Raw genomic sequence first — 22,177 nt, 5'->3', positions numbered from 1 at the left:
GTAGCTCAGGGGAAACCAATCGAATTAGTGCCCTGTTTCTCAAACTGTTTACAAAGATGTGCATTGTTGAGTTACTGGCTACTATTGGCCAGTCGGGTATCCAGGAGCTGGGAGAAACACAAACACAGGGACTTTAGGACAGGGAGGCCGGTGTGTTTGTCCTTTTGTGGTTGAAATACATTGCAGGTCTTAATGAAGGAGACGGACAGTGATGTGAGATCAGAGGAACAATGTGGTCACTGCCCTATTGTATTTCGACAATGGCAGTCCATGAAGTGCTCAGTCAATTATGGGCTGTGTTGTAAAGACCCTTTGGACTCCTTGCTGAGACACAGGCCTGACCTTAGATCCTTTCTCCAGTGCGTCGGCTGAATGCTAATGAGCAGAGTGCAGAGTGAGTTGGCTGTCCGCGTTTCAGCCATCCAAGGTTCACCCAGCCACAGTCTGTTCCCTAACCAACCACTGGACTGTGTTCAACTCAACCAGCAGCAGCCTGTTCAGAGCTTAATGTAATATCAGGGAATGCAAATCTAAAGCTCCTCTGAAGTGTACTTTTGTATGTGAGTGGGGAGTTTGGATGTAGACTTTATACCTTCCCTCTCCCTCTCCCTCTGCGTCTCTCTCCCTCTCTGTCTCCCTCCCACTCTGTCTCTCTCTGTCTTTCTCTGTCTCTCTCCCTCTCCCTCCCACTCTCTGTCTCTCCCTCTCCCTCCCCCTCTCTGTCTCCCTCCCACTCTGTCTCTTCCTCTGTCTCCCTCCCTCCCTCCCCCTCTCTGTCTCCCTCCCTCCCTCCCCCTCTCTGTCTCCCTCCCTCTCCCTCTCCAAGTGAGCCTCATCGTATTGAGCTGGTGACAGTGTGGATGTGCCCTCTCTGTTGGCACATCCACACTCTACATTCATAGAGTAATTGCTCATCTGACAATGACCCCCCCCCCCCCCCCCCCGGTGTTGGAAGCCCTCCAGCACTGGCCGGCTGACAGGGGGCCGGCCGTAGCGGTGGGCTGCTGTCAGGGCCTGCTGGGGCTCTCAGTAAAGGAGGTGTTGTAGACAGAGAACTTCATTGATCCCCAAAGGGAAAATCAAAGTGTTGCAGCAGCCGTTCACACAAACACAAAGAACACACATGACTTAGAAAAACACACACAGCAAGATAGGTTCAAAGACACAGCACGGAATGACCATATATATAAACACAAAAACAACTGATGTTTATGTGTGGATTAACTTTACAATGTTTATACCGCTCAGAGGAGGAATCTGAGGGCCTATAGGAGGACCTCACTGCTGCAGTGAGGACCTAATGGAGGACTTAATTGATGCAGTGAGGACCTACAGGAGGACCTCACTGCAGTGCAGCTGAAGGTTGTTTCCCAAGCGGGTTGTCGGGGGGTCTGTGGTGTTGTGCATTACGTTGAGCAGCTTGCGCAGCGTCCTTCTCCTCTGAAACGACAGCGGGGGCTCCAGGCTAGCACAGAGCCTGCTGCGTCACTCTGCTCAGCGGCTCTGACGCCGCTGCCTCAACAGATGGCTGCATAAAATAACTCCTCCTGCCACAACAGGGTGAAGAAGATCGGCAACATCTTCCCACACACACTAAAGAACCTAAGCTTCCTCAAGAAGTAGAGTCTGAATACTCAAATGGAGGGCTGGGAACGTGATTGGGCTAAAGTAGAACTCGCCAATCACCTTGAGTAAACCGTGTCCCAGGGGGGTGTGGCGTCTCCCTGTGAGATGCTCAGTGTTGGGGTTCAGATTGGGAGCTGTGGAGAGACAGCATGGAGTGGCTGGGACCAGGACCAGGACCTGCTCCCAGCCCTCCTGAGACCCCCATCTCCCCGGTCCAATCCTGCAATCAAGATTCAAATGAAGTAAACAATGTGATGCTCCCTGGGGCCGGAGAGGGTCAACATGCTGGTTCAGGATACTTTAATGCCACATGGCAGAGCGGATTAGAGTCTGCTGCTGAAGGGATTTAACAGCACATTAAACCCGGGATGTTAAAGTGCAGACAAGACAAACAGTCACACGCTGCACATGTTCCCAGTGCACCTCCTCCTACCATTCCTAATGCTCTGGGGAGGTTTCAGCAAGGCCTGACGGACGGACGGGCTGACTGACTGACTGACTGCAAAAGGGGGAGAAAATGAATGAACAGGATCATGCTGCAGCGATGTGGCTGGTAAAGGACCTATCAAGTATGCTCCTCACAAGATACTGAGCGCCCATCTCCTGGAATAAATAATCCAACAACATGTTCTTCATCAGTGATCCTACAACATGTTCTTCATCAGTAATCCTACAACATGTTCTTCATCAGTAATAACATGTTCTTCATCAGTAATCCTACAACATGTTCTTAATCCTACGACATGTTCTTCATCAGTAATCCTACAACATGTTCTTCATCAGTAATAACATGTTCTTCATCAGTGATCCTACAACATGTTCTTCATCAGTAATCCTACAACATTTTCTTAATCCTACAACATGTTCTTCATCAGTAATCCTACAACATGTTCTTCATCAGTAATCCTACAACATGTTCTTCATCAGTAATAACATGTTCTTCATCAGTGATCCTACAACATGTTCTTCATCAGTGATCCTACAACATGTTCTTCATCAGTAATCCTACAACATGTTCTTCATCAGTAATCCTACAACATGTTCTTCATCAGTAATCCTACAACATGTTCTTAATCCTACAACATGTTCTTCATCAGTAATCCTACAACATGTTCTTAATCCTACAACATGTTCTTCATCAGTAATCCTACAACATGTTCTTCATCAGTAATCCTACAACATGTTCTTCATCAGTAATTACATGTTCTTCTTCAGTGATCCTACACCATGTTCTCCATTAGTAATCCTACAACATGTTCTTTATCAGTAATAACATGTTCTTCATCAGTAATCCTACAACATGTTCTTCTTCAGTGATCCTACAACATGTTCTTCATTACTAATCCTACAACATGTTCTTCATCAGTAATAGCATGTTCTTCTTCAGTGATCCTACAACATGTTCTCCATTAGTAATCCTACAACATGTTCTTCATCAGTAATAACATGTTCTTCTTCAGTGATCCTACAACATGTTTTCCATTAGTAATCCTACAACATGTTCTTCATCAGTAATAACATGTTCTTCTTCAGTGATCCTACACCATGTTCTTCTTCAGTGATCCTACAACATGTTCTTCATCAGTAATCCTACAACATGTTCTTAATCCTACAACATGTTCTTCATCAGTGATCCTACAACATGTTCTTCTTCAGTGATCCTACAACATGTTCTCCATTAGTAATCCTGCAACATGTTCTTCATCAGTAATAACATGTTCTTCTTCAGTGATCCTACAACATGTTCTTCTTCAGTGATCCTACAACATGTTCTTCTTCAGTGATCCTACAACATGTTCTTCATCAGTGATCCTACAACATGTTCTTCATCAGTAATAACATGTTCTTCATCAGTGATCCTACAACATGTTCTTCATCAGTGATCCTACAACATGTTCTTCATCAGTAATAACATGTTCTTCTTCAATGATCCTACAACATGTTCTTCATTACTAATCCTACAACATGTCCTTCATCAGTAATAACATGTTCTTCTTCAGTGATCCTACAACATGTTCTCCATTACTAATCCTACAACATGTTCTTCATCAGTAATAACATGTTCTTCTTGTGGATCTACTGTGTTGTCCTGTTTTGCTCTCAGGTTCCCGTCACCATCTCAGTCTGCTATGTGCTCTGGTTCATGAAGGAGCAGAGCCATCATTAGTGGAATGGGCCACACTGTGTTTGTCCTACATGACACCTCTGTGGAAGGGTTCATAAACATGTATACTAGAAGATAGCTATAGATAGTGGTCGAACAGTTGTAGTTGTGGTTTGATGAAAAGGACGAGATTTGAAGAAAAGTCAATGACAAAATGTGATAACCTGACAGGAACCTTTCACACTTCAGGGGTAATAGATACTGTAGGAACTGTATAGGCTATGTATAAAAGTATCCCACCAATTTAAAGGATATCATTGAGTCCGGCTCTTTGGGTCAGCGGCAGCTTATGGACGTGCTGAGTAGAAGGCTTTCAGACAGACGGTTGTGTCAGTATGAGGTTTATAGCGCTCACTTCAATTCAGGGGGGAGATTCGTTCCAATGAACAGCGGTTCCTTTTTGATGTGAGCGGAAATGAACGAAGAAGAACCATGAGGCTGCCGGTAATTCGGCAGGCAGTGGTTCCAGCGGTCCTCTGTGTACGCAGCATGACAGCCAGGCAAGCAAGGAGGACATGGGATGACGTTGCAGGATAATCGTTTCTAAACGTTGCCACACACCGCAGGACACGCCCCCTCTGCCTCCAACTACTAGTCCGTCCGCGAGGAGCGGTGGTGCAGCAGCAGTCATTCGCGTGGTGGTGGACACGGTGGACGTTGGAGAACAGCGCACACGCTTTCCCTCGCGTCGTTTCGTATCTGATCGCCAACAGCTCGGTCCTTGTCCTGGTCCTATAAGGTGAGGAGGTCCCGGGACAGGGAAGGCTGTGTGGATTATGCGCCACGCGGGGCAGCAGGACTGGTTGCTGGGTGTCTGCTCATCTTCGGACTACGACGCTGCGGTCTAAAAAGAGGGAGCCCTCAACCTCCACCTCCACCTGCGTGTGGAGTCGTGCCTGACGGAGGAATGCAAACTACATAGCAGGAGAGGAGACGACCTGCTACCACCGAGTACCTCTCCACCCCACATGCGACCCCAGCGGTCTGGAGCGTCGAGACCCGGTCTGGGGACCTGATCGTCCCGGACAATGGGGGGGAACCTAGGCTGCCACAGGTCCATCCCGAGGGACCCCACGGACTTCAGCTACGGCAGCAAGCGCAAATTCAGCGCCGCGTGTAACTTTGGCAACATTATGGTGAACCAGGAGCGGCTGAACATCAACACGGCCACGGAGGAAGAGCTCATGACCCTGCCCGGGGTCAACCGCCCCGTGGCGCGGAGCATCGTGGAGTACCGGGACTGCATCGGGGGCTTCAAGAAGGTGGAGGACCTAGCGCTGGTGAGTGGGATCGGCGCCACCAAACTGGAGATTATTAAAGTGGAGATCTGCGTGTCGAGTAGGACCAGTTCGTCGCAGCACTCGCCGTCCTCCCTGCGGAGAGACCCGGAGCACATGTCCTCCTGCAGCGGCATGAACATCAACACCGCCACCCCGCCGCAGCTCATGAGCATCCGCGGCATCACGGAGAAGATCGCCCGGAACATTGTGGCCTACCGGACCCAACACGGCCCGTTCAAGAGCATCGAGGACCTGGTTCGGGTCGAGCACATAAACTGCTCCCTACTGGACAAGATTCGCTTCCAGGTGTTTGTGGAGCGCTCAAGAACTCCGTCCACCAATACCAACGGCGGGCTGACCTACACGGGTCGGTCCCACCCGAGCCCGACCTCGTTCAGCCTCCGGAGCGACGACCTCGACCTCCCGCCGGGAGGACCCGCGCAGATGGTGTCCCTGCGGCCCCGCGTGGAGCCGGAGCCGGGCCCGCGGGACGGCAGGGCCGCGGTGCGCCTGGCCACCTGGGACCTCCAGCGCTGCTCCAGTGAAAAGGCCAACAACCCTGGCGTCAAAGAGGTCGTGTGCATGACCCTACTGGAGAACGAGTGAGTACAACTTAACGTGAGGCTTTGCGCTGGACATGTTGTGTCTTCTTGGGACACGTTGTTACCTCTGTGTGTGAACACGTTGGTGGCAGGTGATGCCATGCACGATAACCAAACCGGCTAGGCGACGCAAACTAACATTCTGAGCCAAACTGAACACAACGAGAGAGTGGTCACAGGAACTCCTTGTTCCTCTTAGTCTTACTGGGTCTAGAACCCCCAGACCTGCATGTCTCCACGGGGTCTAGAGACCCCTCAGGCCTTCAGGTCTCCACGGGGTCTGGAGACCCCTCAGGCCTTCAGGTCTCCACGGGGTCTAGAGACCCCCCCTCCCCCCAGGCCTGCATGTCTCCCCTGGATCTAGACCCCCGCCCCCCCCCCCCCCCCCCCCCCCCAGACCATATGTCTCCAGCCCATCTCCAGTGAGTGCAGCCGTCTGACTTCCAGGCGTCCAGCCCAGCAGCCTGTAAAGGTTGCGTGGAGGCGTGTGTGTGTTTGCACAGCGCTAGCTTGTGATCAATCACAAGATCCCATGATGGTTGTGTTGAGAGAGGGAGACGTTCTACGCGTCCCGATCCCACGGACACGCCCACTCGTCTGCAGGCTGTCAGAGGAAGCCCAGCTCCGTGCTGGCGGTGTCGCGGCGGCGGGGTTATTACCGGTTATCAGCTCAGACTGGGTCCACTCATGACAATGCAAAACAAACAACACGGCCTGCGGACTGCAATGGGTTCACATGCTGAGGGCTCTAGAGCCCTGGTGGCGCAGGGGTTGGCCCTTCTGATCTGGTGACTGAACTCTGTGTTTGGTTTCAACGGGGCGGAACTCTTCTCTCGTTCTGTAATTGTTTCTTTCAAGATTTGTTTTGCATGAACCATCTGAGCAATGCCCGGTCAAATGTCAACAGTTCTTTTTGTTTCAAAGATTGCACCAATGTATAGAATATAATATAATATAAATATAATATTGTTGTGACTTTACTTGATAGAACTATTTATTTCCCAGCTGACTGTAAGCAAAGTGATTTCTTTTGGAACATGACAAGGATTTCGTTTTTAACGTCAACATCTGTCTGTTATTAACCCTTGACCCCTGAGGACCTCCTCTGGAAGACAGACGTGTGTCTGTCCGCTCCTAGAGCTAAAGGTCCTGTAAAGGTTCTGACCTAGGGTAGATCACCACCAACACAAAGAACGGATGTCCCCTTCCTCGGCCAGAGCGAGAACACTCATAAAACAAACATGGAGAGATGGAAGGTCTGGTCACGCTTCAGCGCCCTCAGAGGGCAGGGTTTGAGGTAACGTAATCACAGAGGGAGAGAGGAGGCCTCTGCTCCCCCAATCACTCAGTCGTTGATGGCTGCTCACAAAGCTCTCTATCACCCTCTTAATGTGATCATCACCTGCAGCATCAACACGCCTGTCTCTGAATACAGTGGGCACGCACACGCACATAATGGTTTGAAGTGTTGATGTTGTTCATTTAAAAAAAAATCAAAAAAAGTAGAAGCCCCTGTTCAATTACTCCATTTGAGTATTGCAGTATAATATTTAAAATGTTTATATTATCAGCAAATTTGTCAAGCTTTACATGAAACATAGATTTAATAATAAAAGGCTGCTTTACAGACAGACAGACAGACAGACAGACAGACAGACAGACAGACAGACAGACAGACAGACAGACAGACAGACAGACAGACAGACAGACAGACAGACAGACAGACAGACAGACAGACAGACAGACAGACAGACAGACAGACGGACGGACGGACAGACAGGAACTATTGCTGTCCTTGGTTAGATCAAACTTCCCAGGAGCACAGAGGTCAAAGCCTTTGTTTGGAAACATATTCATGAGCTGCAGCATTGGCTGAGATGGACAATGAGAACTGTACACCTTCAGTGGGAACATTGTTCAAACCCCTTGGTGTCAGGGGTCACTTGTCACAGCACGCACATTACCTGGCACCAATCAATACCCTGTCCCTGCTGGTGTCTGGACCAGGACCTCCTGGTCTGGGTCAAGGCCTTCTGTCAACAGGAGATTTTAGCAATGCTTCGGGCCACAACAACATCTCCTAAAAACCATGAGCTAAAGGAACCAATGACCTGCAGGGGGAGGAGCTACTGACATGTAGGGGGAAGAGCTACGGACCTTCACACAGAACAGGATGTAGAACTGTTAGTGTCGGCGCGTTTACATGGATGTGCTTGGTTAAAGCGTTTAGAAGTTCAGTAGAGGGTTTATAAATGAGTCATTACATTTATTAACCAACGTCATTACTAATGTTTTCATATCGGCGCATACCTGCAAACCTATACGCTGATAAGATATATCTGTGATGGACCAGTAGTGGGCCACCAATTTATCGCTATGACTCTTATCTCATTCACATTGTTGCAGTAGAAAAAAAGCTTTTAACCAGATTCCTTTCTGATCTTTGATAATCGGACAGATCCTCTTAAATCTTAACCCAAAACTAAACTGTGAGGAGACTGGTTTAATTGGTGCCCTCGTCTCTTGCCAAACGATAAGTAATCAGTAATTAGGATTTGGCTGGTTTGCTAAGACCAGGTTAATGGTTGACGTTGCCTCTGATACAGATGTGACGGGTGTAAATCTGCCGTGATAGGTGTTCAACAGTCTGGTGTCGGCGTTCTGATTAGGCAGTGGGCTAGCCAGCGACACCCCTTATACTAGCCATAGACACACAGTGTATTTATAAACGGATCCTCCATACGTTTAGATATATCTGTCCCTAGTCCACTGCAGGGCCCGTTGGAAACCGGGTCCTCTGACATTGGAGCCGCTGAAGGACATGTACTTGTGAGCCCTGGAAGACGAGCCTGCTTCATAACTCCAGCTCACAGCTCGGGGGGGCAGTTGCTAAAATAAGTGACTTGACATTAATTCATAAATGTTGGATGTGTGCAGGTGTTACCGCTCCTGTCACCTTGAAGCCTCAGACTTCACTCGTTAGTTTCTGGGAGCTTGACGCTGTCATTAACTCATGAATGTTGGATGTGTTTTGGGGTCACCGTAGGGTTAGTTAGTTAGTTAACTAGGACTTGTAAGTAAAACGCTGTAACAGTTCTCCAGTATTCAGGGCCATCATGCTAACCCTAGCATGGCAGGTTAGTTTGCTGTGGGGGTGGTTTTGTTCAGTGAAAGGCTGGGGTAGCGAGGACTGCTTTAAGACCAGGTCTGGTCAGGGCGGTTGGGATGTGAGGAAATGTAGTGGCTCAGTGTTTTGTAACCATGCAGTCTAATGAAAACAAATGGACACATTTCACCCTGCGATACCGTTGTAATCCCCTCGTTATGCTAGCGACAACTATCAACACCAGTCCTGATGCCATCAATGCAGATTAATCTGCACATGAGACCCAACAATCTCACCCAACTCTCACCTCACTAAATCCCCTGTCTGCCCCCGCCCGGTCCCTGGCCTCGCCCGGTCACCCAGTCCCTGGCCACGCCCTGTCCGGTTCCCCCCAGTCCGCTCAGCTCCTCTCTGAAGCCGCTGAGCCGCATTATGCAACACCTTCCAGAGATCCGGATCACGTAAGGCAGTCTGATCCCGGAGTTGTAAATAGCCCGGTGTGGGAGATCCTGTTTTCAGAACACACAGGCTCTGGAGCCCCAGGTCTGGGACCGCCCTTCCTACTGCCCAGGGTCAACCCCAGAAAGGGGCTCTCCCATCGGGTGATTAGCCGTCTCTGAGGGCGTCGAGGCCTCTCGTCCTGCTAAACATGTCCAGCGTCTCCCAGAGGGGACGTTTGGAGCCCGGAGAAGGAAACGGACAAAGGAGTTAATCAGGGCCCTCCCTACGGGGTTCAGCCTTTTGGGGCCTGCTGGACAGGAGCTACAAACAAGTACAAACACCTCCGACAACGTGTGTGTGTGTGTGTGTGTGTGTGTGTGTGTGTGTGTGTGTGTGTGTGTGTGTGTGTGTGTGTGTGTGTGTGTGTGTGTGTGTGTGTGTGTGTGTGTGTGTGTGTGTGTGTGTGTGTGTGTGTGTGTGTGTGTTTTGTGTGTGTGTGTGTGTGTGTTGGAGCCTTGTTTCCCCTGATCCAGACTGTGTGAAGTGAGCGCTGGGGGCAGGCAGGTTGTTGTGAGCTGGGGAGCACAGCGTGACCTTGGCGGGGCGATGACCTTCTCCTCCTCCTCCTCCTCCTCATCCTCCTCCTCATCCTCCTCCCCCTCTCGGCTTGTCTCTGCTGCTGTCTCGCCATCCCTGCATATCTCCCTCTCCCCTGTTGTCTCTGTGGCTGTACTTCTCTCTCCCACTTCATCAAAGGCCGGTCTGGCTACAAAAGCGTGGGGTGTTGCTGGGTGGCTATGGGGTGTTGCTGGGTGGCTATGGGGTGTTGCTGGGTGGCTATGGGGTGTTGCTGGGTGGCTGTGGGGTGTTGCTGGGTGGCTATGGGGTGTTGCTGGGTGGCTGTGGGGTGTTGCTGGGTGGCTATGGGGTGTTGCTGGGTGGCTATGGGGTGTTGGAGGGCATGCTTTGTGCATATCAACTACCTGGTGGTTATGGACCTAGAGATATTCTACAGAGGCAGCAGGACTGGCAGCAGCTAGTGCCTGGATGGCACTCTGAGTGCCAGGGACACACACACTCACACACACACTCTAACACAGACACTCTAACTCAGTGTCCACGCACAATAAACTGCTGCTCAACTGGAATTTTCCACATGACCGCCTTCTTTACCCACCTCCCTCCGCTCTTCTCCTAACTCCTGTGTCAGCACCGGGCCCCCAGGCTCCTGCCCTAGGGCCCCCAGGCTCCTGCCCTAGGGCCCCCAGGCTCCTGCCCTCAGGAGGCCCCCAGGCTTCTGCCCCCAGGCTCCTGCCCTCAGGGGGCCCCCAGGCTCCTGCCCTCAGGAGGCCCCCAGGCTTCTGCCCCCAGGAGGCCCCCAGGCTTCTGCCCCCAGGCTCCTGCCCTCAGGGGGGCCCCAGGCTTCTGCCCCCAGGCTCCTGCCCTCAGGGGGGCCCCCAGGCTCCTGCCCCCAGACCCCCGTCCATCCATAGGTCTGACTCTCGTGAGAAAAGAAACCGTTGTATCTGAGAAAAACTATTTTGAAGCCCAAGTGATTGGAGACAGCAGGACAAGCCGATTGGGATGTGACCCCATGGCCACCACTACTGGACTACCCGTCCTTTCTCCATTGAATGATGAGCATTACTCATGGATGTTGAGTTACTATCCCCCCCCGGTCCTCCCTACGAGTCATGTGACTGTGCTCCGTCGGCCTGACTGAAGGGCGGAGCGGATTTGTCGATTGATGCCCAGCCTGGGGTTGGTAGCGTAGGGAGGAGAGAGAGGAGGATGGAGGAGGAGGAGGAGGAGGAGGAGGAGGAGGAGGAGAGCGTTCCCCTTAGCTGGCTCTTCTTCTGACCTGGCTCAGGGTTTTTCTGGCACATTTCCCCAGAAGTCCAGGTCACAACAGGATTGTGTGTTGTTTTCAAAAGGTTTTTAAGCTACACCAATTCTACATAATCGCCGATGACAAACCTCCTCTATCCTCCAGCCCTCTGCTGATCAGGCAGCTGGCCCCGACCAGGGCTGCTGCATTTGTGGGCCCGCCTGCCGGCCTGGTGCTAATAAGACCGTAACCACGGTGATCCTTCAGTGACCGCCTGTGTTACACTCTTCTTTCTCTCCTCAGCATCAAGGTGCTGGATGATCGTAACCATGGTGATCCGTCAGTGACTGCCTGTGTAACACTCTTCTCTCTCTCTCTCTCCTCAGCATCAAGGTGCTGGATGACCGTAACCATGGTGATCCGTCAGTGACGGCCTGTATAACACTCTTCTCTCTCTCTCTCTCTCCTCAGCATCAAGGTGCTGGATGACCGTAACCATGGTGATCCGTCAGTGGCAGCCTGTGTATCACTCTTCTCTCTCTCTCTCTCCTCAGCATCAAGGTGCTGGGTGACCGTAACCATGGAGATCTGTCAGTAACTGCCTGTGTAACACTCTTCTCTCTCTCTCTCCTCAGCATCAAGGTGCTGGCGGTGCAGGACCTGCTGGACCGCGAGGCGCTGGACAAGGTAACTCAAACACTTCAGGACCCAGAAGGAGTCCTGGGCTACACACTGGGAAGAGATCAGTCCCACCGAACCATGCTGGGATACAAATATGGAGTTATGGTCATGTCATTTATTGATGGGATATCGTTAGTAACATTAACTGCCCGCTATCATGACCTACTGCGTTAAAAGTAAGCATTTGAAGCGTTTAAATAACACTAACCACTTTAATATCGCCCACATTTCTGCGTCTCTGAACCAATTTCCGGGGGGAGGGCGTTTGTGGTTGTGTGCTGGGAGCTTGGAGAGCTGTAGCTGGGGCTGGATCTAGAGCAACACTGGCCTGGAACTGGGTCATCTGGAGGGTGTCCCACATACAGGGACCTCCATGGTGAAGGGGGGGGGGGGGATGTCCCAAATACAGGGACCTCAACGGTCCGGTGAAGGGGAGGTGTCCCACATACAGGGACCTCCATGAGGCTGGGGTTGTCCCACATACAGGGACCTCCATGAGGCTGGGGTTGTCCCACATACAGGGACCTCCATGAGGCTGGGGTTGTCCCACATACAGGGACCTCCATGAGGCTGGGGTTGTCCCACATACAGGGACCTCCATGAGGCTGGGGTTGTCCCACATACAGGGACCTCCATGAGGCTGGGGTTGTCCCACATACAGGGACCTCCATGAGGCTGGGGTTGTCCCACATACAGGGACCTCCATGCAGTCGGTTCCCTTCAGGTTGTGCCCCTGCTCCCCTTCTGTCTTTGCATCAAACCCTTTCTTCTTTGGGTCTTTATAAGTAGGGCAAAACAATATCTGCGCTCAAATCTGCCATGCATGTGTTAATGTGTTTTGCACATATAAACTTAATATTTCGTTGCAATACAAATTCCTATAAATATGAATCAAATGAAATATAGACTTTGTTAAAAGGTTGTTTTCTTTTGTATTACCCACAGTGCTTTGCTCTTTAAACTATTACATTTAAATGAACACATTTTCAATGCAAAACTCTGAGGGGTAAAGATCAGCAGCAAACAGAACGACAGAACACATGTGAGTCATGTAAGCATAATCAAGTGATGACAGCCTATCATTTGCCTTCTTTATGACTGTAGATTGGAGTGTGACTGCTCCACAGTGGGGCCATGTTCTCTGTGTATCAGACACTTCACTATAGGCAAGGCCTGCTTCTGCCATCATGATGAACCTTTCTCTTGTGGACGTTTGTGTTATCACTAAATCACGAGTGACAGGGGCCCATTTGCGGTAGCAGTCTCTTTTTACAGTGTTTGTCTATGTATCAGCTGAATCCTCGGCGGCTAATCTATGCTAAAAATATTCCTTCAAGATGTCTGCCCGCGGTAGGCTGCCTCAACACACTGTGTGTGTGTGTGTCTGTGTGTGTGTGTATGTGTGTGTGTTGGGTGGATACACAAGGGCAAACTTCCTCACCCACACACACACTCCCACACATGCACTCTCTTTTTTCCTCACGCTTCTGCTAAGACACACACACACACACACATCCATTCTTCTAGAGTGCTGGTACGTGCTTCATCTGCATAGTTCTGTGGCGGTGGCCGCCTGCATCAGCAGCCAACCCTGCCAGAGCACCTGCCATTGGTGCTATAGCATGTTAGCTCCAAGAGGACCTGCCATTGGTGCTATAGCATGTTAGCTCCTAGAGGACCTGTCATTGGTGCTATAGCATGTTAGCTCCAAGAGGACCTGTCATTGGTGCTATAGCATGTTAGCTCCAAGAGGACCTGTCATTGGTGCTATAGCATGTTAGCTCCTAGAGGACCTGTCATTGGTGCTATAGCATGTTAGCTCCTAGAGGACCTGTCATTGGTGCTATGCATGTTAGCTCCTAAAAGGACCTGTCATTGGTGCTATAGCATGTTAGCTCCTGGAGGATCTGTCATTGGTGCTATAGCATGTTAGCTCCTAGAGGACCTGTCATTGGTGCTATAGCATGTTAGCTCCAAGAGGACCTGTCATTGGTGCTATAGCATGTTAGCTCCAAGAGGACCTGCCATTGGTGCTATAGCATGTTAGCTCCAAGAGGACCTGTCATTGGTGCTATAGCATGTTAGCTCCTAGAGGACCTGTCATTGGTGCTATAGCATGTTAGCTCCAAGAGGACCTGTCATTGGTGCTATAGCATGTTAGCTCCTGGAGGATCTGTCATTGGTGCTATAGCATGTTAGCTCCAAGAGGACCTGCCATTGGTGCTATAGCATGTTAGCTCCAAGAGGACCTGTCATTGGTGCTATAGCATGTTAGCTCCTAGAGGACCTGTCGTTGGTGCTATAGCATGTTAGCTCCTAGAGGACCTGTCGTTGGTGCTATAGCATGTTAGCTCCTAGAGGACCTGTCGTTGGTGCTATAGCATGTTAGCTCCAAGAGGACCTGTCATTGGTGCTATAGCATGTTAGCTCCAAGAGGACCTGTCATTGGTGCTATAGCATGTTAGCTCCAAGAGGACCTGTCATTGGTGCTATAGCATGTTAGCTCCTAGAGGACCTGTCATTGGTGCTATAGCATGTTAGCTACTTAAGGACCTGTCATTACTGCTAAACATGTTAGCTCCTCTATGCACCTGTCATTGGTGCTATGCATGTTAGCTCCTAAAAGGACCTGTCGTTGGTGCTATAGCATGTTAGCTCCTAAAAGGACCTGTCGTTGGTGCTATAGCATGTTAGCTCCTAAAAGGACCTGTCGTTGGTGCTATAGCATGTTAGCTCCTAAAAGGACCTGTCGTTGGTGCTATAGCATGTTAGCTCCTAAAAGGACCTGTCGTTGGTGCTATGGCATGTTAGCTACTCACATTACAGACGTGGCTGAGCTGTACGACCTGACCTTGCTAAAGGGCTCAGATAGCAGTCGTGCCATTGCCTCTGAAGGGGAGGGGGTCCGACACCGGGTCCTCTTTACCCCCTCCCTCCTGAGGAGCTGCTTCAGGGTTCCCCGTCGGGATCCTCTCTGGTGTTGTGGACCCTGCCAGGAGCCGGCCATGGGCACGCCTGGTTCGCCTCGTTGGCAGCTTACTAACGGTATCATTAGTGTTATCGGATTGTGTGGCGGGGGGACGGGAGGGAGGGGAGCCTTGGACAGGGGTCAATCAGGGTGGGGGAGCCGGATCAGTTGTCCATTAGGTCCTTCAGGTCCATGCTTGGCTCCTTTCTGGACCTGTAACCTCCTGGACACTAACAGAGGTTAGCGAGGTGGGGAGTGGTTTGAGACGACTGCTGAGCGTCTGAAGATGAGTCGTTGCAGGGGCGTTAGTGTGTGACTCCTACCTGGCCCAGTGTACCCAGCAGCAGTGGGGGTCTCCCAGTGTGTGACTCCTCCCTGGCCCAGTGTACGCAGCAGCAGTGGGGGTCACCAGAGGACACTCACTTCACCGTTTGATCACCCTGCCCCGCCCCGGCCTGCCTCTGGTCACTGGTTTGACTCGTGTTGAACCGAGACGCTGCCGTCAGCCCATTCTGAGTCATAACTTTTATTATTTTGCCCTTACAGCAAATGTGGTCAAATGCTGATGAGCTGCGTGTTTCTGGGTTCCTCTTTGCTACACAGGGTTCACTGAACTCTGAGTACTGACGCCACCTTTCTTCAAACATATCGGACCTCTGATCTATGAGGGGGCTTTGGTGCCTCACGAGACTGCCCTCCTTCAACGCCTTACTGATCTGGAACCTTCGGCTTCTGAACTCTCCTCACCTCTGACACTCTTCCTTCCTCTTAAAGGGGACATATCATACCACCAGGTGTGAGTGTGATTAGCCATTACAAGCAGGTTTGAAAATGTGCAGCATTGTGACATCACAGGTTGGCGCGTCCATCTATCCGTCACACATCTAGATGGACACGCCCACCTGTGATGTCACAATGCTGCACATTTTGAAAACGGCTTGCAATGGCTAATCACACTCACACCTGGTGGTATGATATGTCCCCTTTAATATGTATGCTTTTAATGGGACTTGATTGTTATCTGCTTATTGGTTTGATTTTACTTGTGTTTTTGAGTTTTAAGAAAACGAAAGTGTTGAGTCTTTAGAAAGCAGATGTGGTGACGGTCAGTGGCTTTGTGGCTAAAAGTGGCATAAAGTTAAAAGCATCAGCACCACTAACCAAACATGTAGCCGCATGGGTATTTTCTGAAGAAGACATGTTTGGTCGTGTGCACAATATTCCATGAGCGTGCTGACATGCTCATGGAATATGGAAAAGCAAGACGAGTTTCAAGTCCCTGGGCCGCTTTGAAGCGGACTGGTGACTGATCCAACAATGGGGAAGAACGTTTATGTTTGATTGCGAGATATGACGCCCCCTGTCGCCTAAGAGGTGCTTTACTTTTTTAATTTGCAAATCAGATTTTTGCATAAATCCGAGAAACTGCTAGAAACTACTTCAAGGGTTAGCTAACGCTGCTCCCTCTGTCTCTCCTCTAGTTCTGCATGGAGCTGAACCAGGGCACGCTCGCCAGCGTGCGCCAGTGGAAGGGCCCGCGGGGGCTGTGGAAGTGTGCCGTGTCTGAGAAGCCCACCGCTCAATCCAGCAAGGTATTCTGAAACCCCCCCACTCAGTCCAGAAAGGTATTCTAGAACCCTCTCGGTCCATCCAGAAAGGTATTCCAGAAAACAGACCGATCATTCCAGCAAGGTATTCTAGAAAACAGACCGGTCGATCCAGCAAGGTATTCTAGAAAACAGACCGGTCCATCCAGCAAGGTATTCTAGAAAACAGACCGGTCGATCCAGCAAGGTATTCTAGAAAACAGACCGGTCCATCCAGCAAGGTATTCTAGAAAACAGACCGGTCCATCCAGCAAGGTATTCTAGAAAACAGACCGGTCCATCCAGCAAGGTATTCTAGAAAACAGACCGGTCCATCCAGCAAGGTATTCTAGAAAACAGACCGGTCCATCCATCAAGGTATTCTAGAAAACAGACCGGTCGATCCAGCAAGGTATTCTAGAAAACAGACCGGTCCATCCAGCAAGGTATTCTAGAAAACAGACCGGTCGATCCAGCAAGGTATTTTAGAAAACAGACCGGTCGATCCAGCAAGGTATTCTAGAAAACAGACTGGTCCATCCAGCTAGGTGTTCTGGAGCAGTGATGATGAATTGAGCCTGCAGACAGATGTTCCTCACAGCCCTTTGCCCTGTGGATGCTTTCCGTTCTGAGAACAGGAAGTCAAAGCAGTACTTGTTTACTCTTGTTGCTAAGCTGCTGAGATTGAGTCATCTCCCTTGGTGAGACGGAAGCGATTACCGTTTTAGAAACGCACCATAACTCTTCATTCGTGCGAGGTGGTCTGCTGACGTATAGATGCACTGACGCCGATCGATGTTATGAGGCACCGGGCTGAGAACAGATCAAAAGATCTGCTTGTGTTATTAAAAATATCCATCACCAGTTCTCCATCTGCATGTTCTTCAACTTAGGGAATTGGTATTGGGAGCTAAAAAGTAGAATTGGTGAAATCCGTTTGAAGTGGATTTTGCCATCTGTATCAAACTCTTTAACGTTTAATCCCCCCAGCAGAAAAGAAAGATGTTAAACAACAAGCCATCTTTATCTATAGCGACGTGCCCTCGTAGGAGTCCCTCCTCCTCCGATATAGAACATCATTACGGTGAACTAGGCCATCTGGCGCCTCTGCAGCGCTGCCACGCCAGCTGTCCTCACCCAACGGTCACCCCTAAGACCCTGTGGCTCAGCTCAGCTCCTACTGCCCACTGATACCCCAGCCCCTACTGCCCACAGATACCCCAGCTCCTACTGCCCACAGATACCCCAGCTCTTACTGCCCACTGATACCCCAGCCCCTACTGCCCACTGATACCCCAGCCCCTACTGCCCACAGATACCCCAGCTCTTACTGCCCACTGATACCCCAGGTTCTACTGCCCACTGATACCCCAGCCCCTACTGCCCACTGATACCCCAGCCCCTACTGCCCACTGATACCCCAGCTCCTACTGCACTGATACCCCAGCTCCTACTGCACAGATACCCCAGCTCATACTACACAGATACCCCAGCTCCTACTGCACTGATACCCCAGCTCCTACTGCACAGATACCCCAGCTCCTACTGCACTGATACCCCAGCTCCTACTGCCCACAGATACCCCAGCTCCTACTACAGATACCCCAGCTCCTACTGCCCACAGATACCCCAGCTCCTACTACAGATACCCCAGCTCTCTTAGACTTGGAGGATCAACCGCTACAAAGGGCGACGATACAATGGATGAAGTATAAATAAAGTGGTGGTCAAGTGGATCAGGAAACGTTAAAGAACCATAAGATAGCACAGAGGGATATGTCCACTGCACACCAAATACCTCATCTCAAGGAGTGCCCAACAGTGAAATAATATACATCTCAGGCAGCTAATTAACGTAGTCTTGGGTTGTAGGTCTGAATCCCCCCCCCCCCGTCACTGAGGAAGTACAATGTACAGAAAACATAGTCTGAAAGCGTCATTCAGCTGCTCTGTGAGCCATAATGTGAGTCACTGCGTTGCCCACGAGAGGATGCATTCATTTTTGACAGCCGGCAGTGAAAATAGACTTCACCCACTCCTTCCCCAGCGTGAGGCAGGAACAGGAAAGTGAAATTAAAGTCGATTATATTGGATTCCATGGGTCATTATTTTCATTCGTACCTTGATAACTCTTAATAAATTAATAATTAATTGTAAGTAAATTGTACCGCTCCTAGTTGAGCTGAACCTCCGGATGGTATGTGTGGTGTGTAGTTGATGTAAATCTATAATTTACAACATATATCTTAATAAAAGGTTAAGTTAATCAGCGTCGCAATAATAACATTTTGTATATCAATAGATTGTGATAAACCCAAAAGACCAGCTGTTATGTTGAAGATGAGACCTTTTATAAACTTTATTTCTCTGTTTTCAGGGAAGCAGCTACTCTGGTTTTCTCTGGGAAAGCTCTTCTGGTATCGACCTGAAAGATGCTGCCCTCCTGGAAACCTCTGTAGGCAATGGCAACGGCACCCACACGCTCCCGTTCCTGGCCCACTTCCTGGTTAGTATTCCGGCCGCTGCTGGTTTCTTGGGTTGTCTGCCATTGTCGTTGTGTGTGAGGATGGTCAGCCCGTCTGAGATGAGATGTGTTTGTAGGCTGTAGTGAGGATTCAGGATCATTTGGGTGTCATATGTTAGAGATCCATGAGTGAAAATCGCTCTGAGGGAATATCAGTTCTGGGTGCCTGCGCTTGCCTCTGTTTATATACCGCCCCCGGCTCATTTCTGTCCAATATGGGCATCTCTTCCATGATTGTTTCAGGGATTCCATCTTGCCTGTCATCACATTTGCACACACAGTGGGAGTGGGTGTTTCATTTTGGTTATTATATAATCTTGCTATCATGTGATCTCATTCTTTAAGTCTCTCAGATCACCTTTTACGGTCCCTTTCCCCCCGTTGCCCAACAACGGACCCAACTGACCCCCACTTCCTGGCCTCCTAGATCGGCTCGTCTGAGCTGGCGCTGGTGAACCTCCAGGCGACCCCTCCCCCGTGCGGGGAGGCCGGCGGCCGGAGCCAGCCCTCTGGTGACGCCAAGGCCTGGTCCCTCTCGGCCAGCCTGCAGGAGACGCTCCGAGGTCAGTCCGCAGCCCTGCGTCATCGGCCTCGAGCCGCGCTGGGACCTGCTTCCTCATCACACTCTCTTCTGTAAAACTAAACCACATCCATCCTTCCTTTTTAACGGGGGGGTTTGGTAACTCACGTGACGTCTTTTTTTAAATGGGTGAAAGAAACGATAGAAAACAAGCTAGATAACCCTGGGTTTATGTGTGTGTGTGAGAGACGGGGAGAAGGACCTGCTGGTGGTAGTGGTAGTGGTTGTGGTTGTGGTGGTGATGATGGGTTTGTTGACCCAGTGACTGTAGTTGTTAAGCTGAATAAGTGGTATTAAAGTGTGTTTTGTGTGTGAAGGGGAGAAGAACCTACTGCTCCTGGGGGGATTCGGCGCCTCGCCGCAGGGTTGCGAGCCGGACGCCCTGCGCCGGGAGAAGCTGTGTGCCCTGGTGCCGTCGGGCCAGTTCACCGACATCAGCACCAGCTGCCCCCAGGGGTCCCGCTGCCTGGACAACATCTGGGTCAGCCGCTCGCTCAAGAAGATCCACTCGGGTAAGGGGGGTGTGTGACTGACTGACTGACTGACTGACTGACTGACTGACTGACTGACACCTTGATACAGGTCTAGCTTTAGACCTATCCTCATGCTGAAGAGAGAGATCCCTTGCAGAGTGTGGAGCGTTGATGTGCTCCCTGCTGCCCCTGCAGGCCGCTGCCTGGTGGTGCGGGAGGGCCTGACCAACCCCTGGATCCCGGACGGCTGGGCGTGGGGCGGCGTGGCGTCCGGGCACTGCCCCGTGCTGGCAGAGTTCTTCGTGGACGTGGCGCCCAAGGAGGCGCTAGGCAGGACCAGGCTGCCGGGGTTGGACCGGGGGGGGGACGCCGCCCCCAAACACGAACGGTGACCCCCCCCCCCCCCCCCCCAAGGTGGAGGGGGGCGGAGTCAGACCGTCGCCCCGGAGCAGAACCACATATCACAGACGGTCCCAGCAGACCCCCCTGGTCCGGGATCACACGGGTTTTCCTGCTCAATGTGACAAGTGCCAAGATTGCCTTTATTTTGAGCTTGCCTTTTATCGATGTACATTATTAGTATTATTAGTATTGTTATTTTTATCCTAGGATAGGACGCCATGACATGGAAATATGCAGATCACATTTTACAGGTTTCAATTCTTCTTCTTAAAATTACTGTGGCAATCATTTTTGTAAATATGAAATAAAAATGATATAAGATATATATATATATATAAATATATATAAAATAGATTTAGCCTCTTTGTGTTTGAGAGCTCGTTTAATAGTATGTGTAGGTGTGTATTTGTTAGAGCAGACAATAGCTGCTCTCACTCAGTGAGCATCAGGGGGTAGAGATGGTTTCATTGCGGAGGGCTGCGTTGTGCACATCGCTGCCGGCTAGTCCTCACTCAAACACACTCCCTCTGCGATGGAGCATCCTCTTCAACACATGTTCTTCGCTAGAGAAGCCCTGTCAACAAGAGGAGGGCAGTCTTGGTTTTGCCTGAGTTGGAGCAGCAAGCAGTCCCCATGTAGCGGTTATTCATTGAAGACAACGAGGCAAACTAGCTGGTGATGCACTCACATTCACGACACTATCTTACATAATACATCTTTTGTCCTGCATCTCAGGCTACAGCAATTATTTATTCTGAATAATTGATTTAGTGTCTTTTTAACGAGGTCTGTGGAGCAATGTGCTTCCTGTGCAGCACTTTGGGGGAGTTGAGGTGAGCGAGGCAGGCGACCTGAACACTCAACCGCTGGGTTTACATAACCGACTGATGGCGTCTCCTCCTCACATGAGGCTGTGTAGGAGGTGAGGCTCATCCGTGTCGAAGGTTGTGAGGTCACGGGTCCTCCATCCTGGGTAGAGACTAGCTCTCTGACATGGATGGATGTTAAAAGGCTGGACGCCATAGCGGAGGCTCATCTACCGCCTGTTACAAAGCAACGCAACTACTTTCCAGTTGCCTTTTACTGCCCCCTGGTGGCCACCAAACGGCACTATGGTTAGTGACGCCAGGAATGCGGATGATTCATATGGAATCCAATCTCTCATTAGAAACTCGAGAAAAGTTAATGAAACTGTGAGGAAACACAACACATAGCTAAGTAATACCTAAACTAACCATATCTAACTAGTACCCCAACTAACCACCTCTAACCCAACATCTAAACTAACCGTCTCTAACCTAGAACCTAAACTTAACCATCTCTAACCTAGAACCTAAACTTAACCATCTCTAACCCGGTACATAACCTAAGCCATCTCTATCCCAACACCTAAACTAACCCTCTCTAACCTAACATCTAGGCAAAACCATCTCCAACCTAAACACCTAAACTTAACTATCTTCTAACCCGCTAAAATGAGCAATGAATAAAGGTTTTCCTTTTCGTAAATTGCAACACCATCCTAGGAAATAGGCAAAAGATGTACGGGCATTGCAGTAACATGCGGCTGCTTGTATGACCATAATACAGGCTCAGAAGTCTTAGGCTCTAGTATATACTGTAGCACGGGGTTGATTGACCCTGGTGATTAACACATCTTTCAGCCTGCAGTTCTGCATCGTGCCCACAAAGGGAGATCGAGTGTGTCGTTCATATTTAGTTACAGAAGCCGTGGTGGGTGTGAGTGTGTGTGGAAAGAAGCTTTTTGTGCAGCATGTCCAAGCTTGTAAGTTGTCCAACAGGGACTTGAAGCTTCCAGTTTCCCTGTGAAACCGGAGCTTGATCGGTTTCCCCGGCCGGTCACACCTCCGGGTCAAGTGTGACTGCTTTCCAACAGGTCAGTAATGGATCGCACT

At 50.3% G+C, this 22,177-nt stretch overlaps 1 protein-coding gene across 1 annotated transcript; it reads left to right on the top strand.

Moving 5' to 3' along the window:
- Positions 1-4,431: 4,431 nt before the first annotated feature.
- On the top strand, positions 4,432-20,535 carry eepd1 (endonuclease/exonuclease/phosphatase family domain containing 1). Its single transcript, XM_079750115.1, has 7 exons — positions 4,432-5,672; positions 11,683-11,734; positions 16,178-16,288; positions 18,660-18,788; positions 19,234-19,369; positions 19,704-19,898; positions 20,055-20,535. The coding sequence occupies exons 1-7, from the start codon at positions 4,819-4,821 to the stop codon at positions 20,249-20,251; spliced, it is 1,674 nt and encodes a 557-aa protein (XP_079606241.1). The 5' UTR covers positions 4,432-4,818; the 3' UTR covers positions 20,252-20,535.
- The last annotated feature ends 1,642 nt before the right edge of the window (positions 20,536-22,177 follow it).

Source organism: Pollachius pollachius, assembly GCF_949987615.1.
Source record: "Pollachius pollachius genome assembly, chromosome: 13".
Taxonomy (NCBI): Eukaryota; Metazoa; Chordata; class Actinopteri; order Gadiformes; family Gadidae; genus Pollachius; species Pollachius pollachius.
The sequence above is the reverse complement of the archived record's forward strand: the minus strand, read 5'-3'. Positions and strand labels throughout refer to the sequence as shown.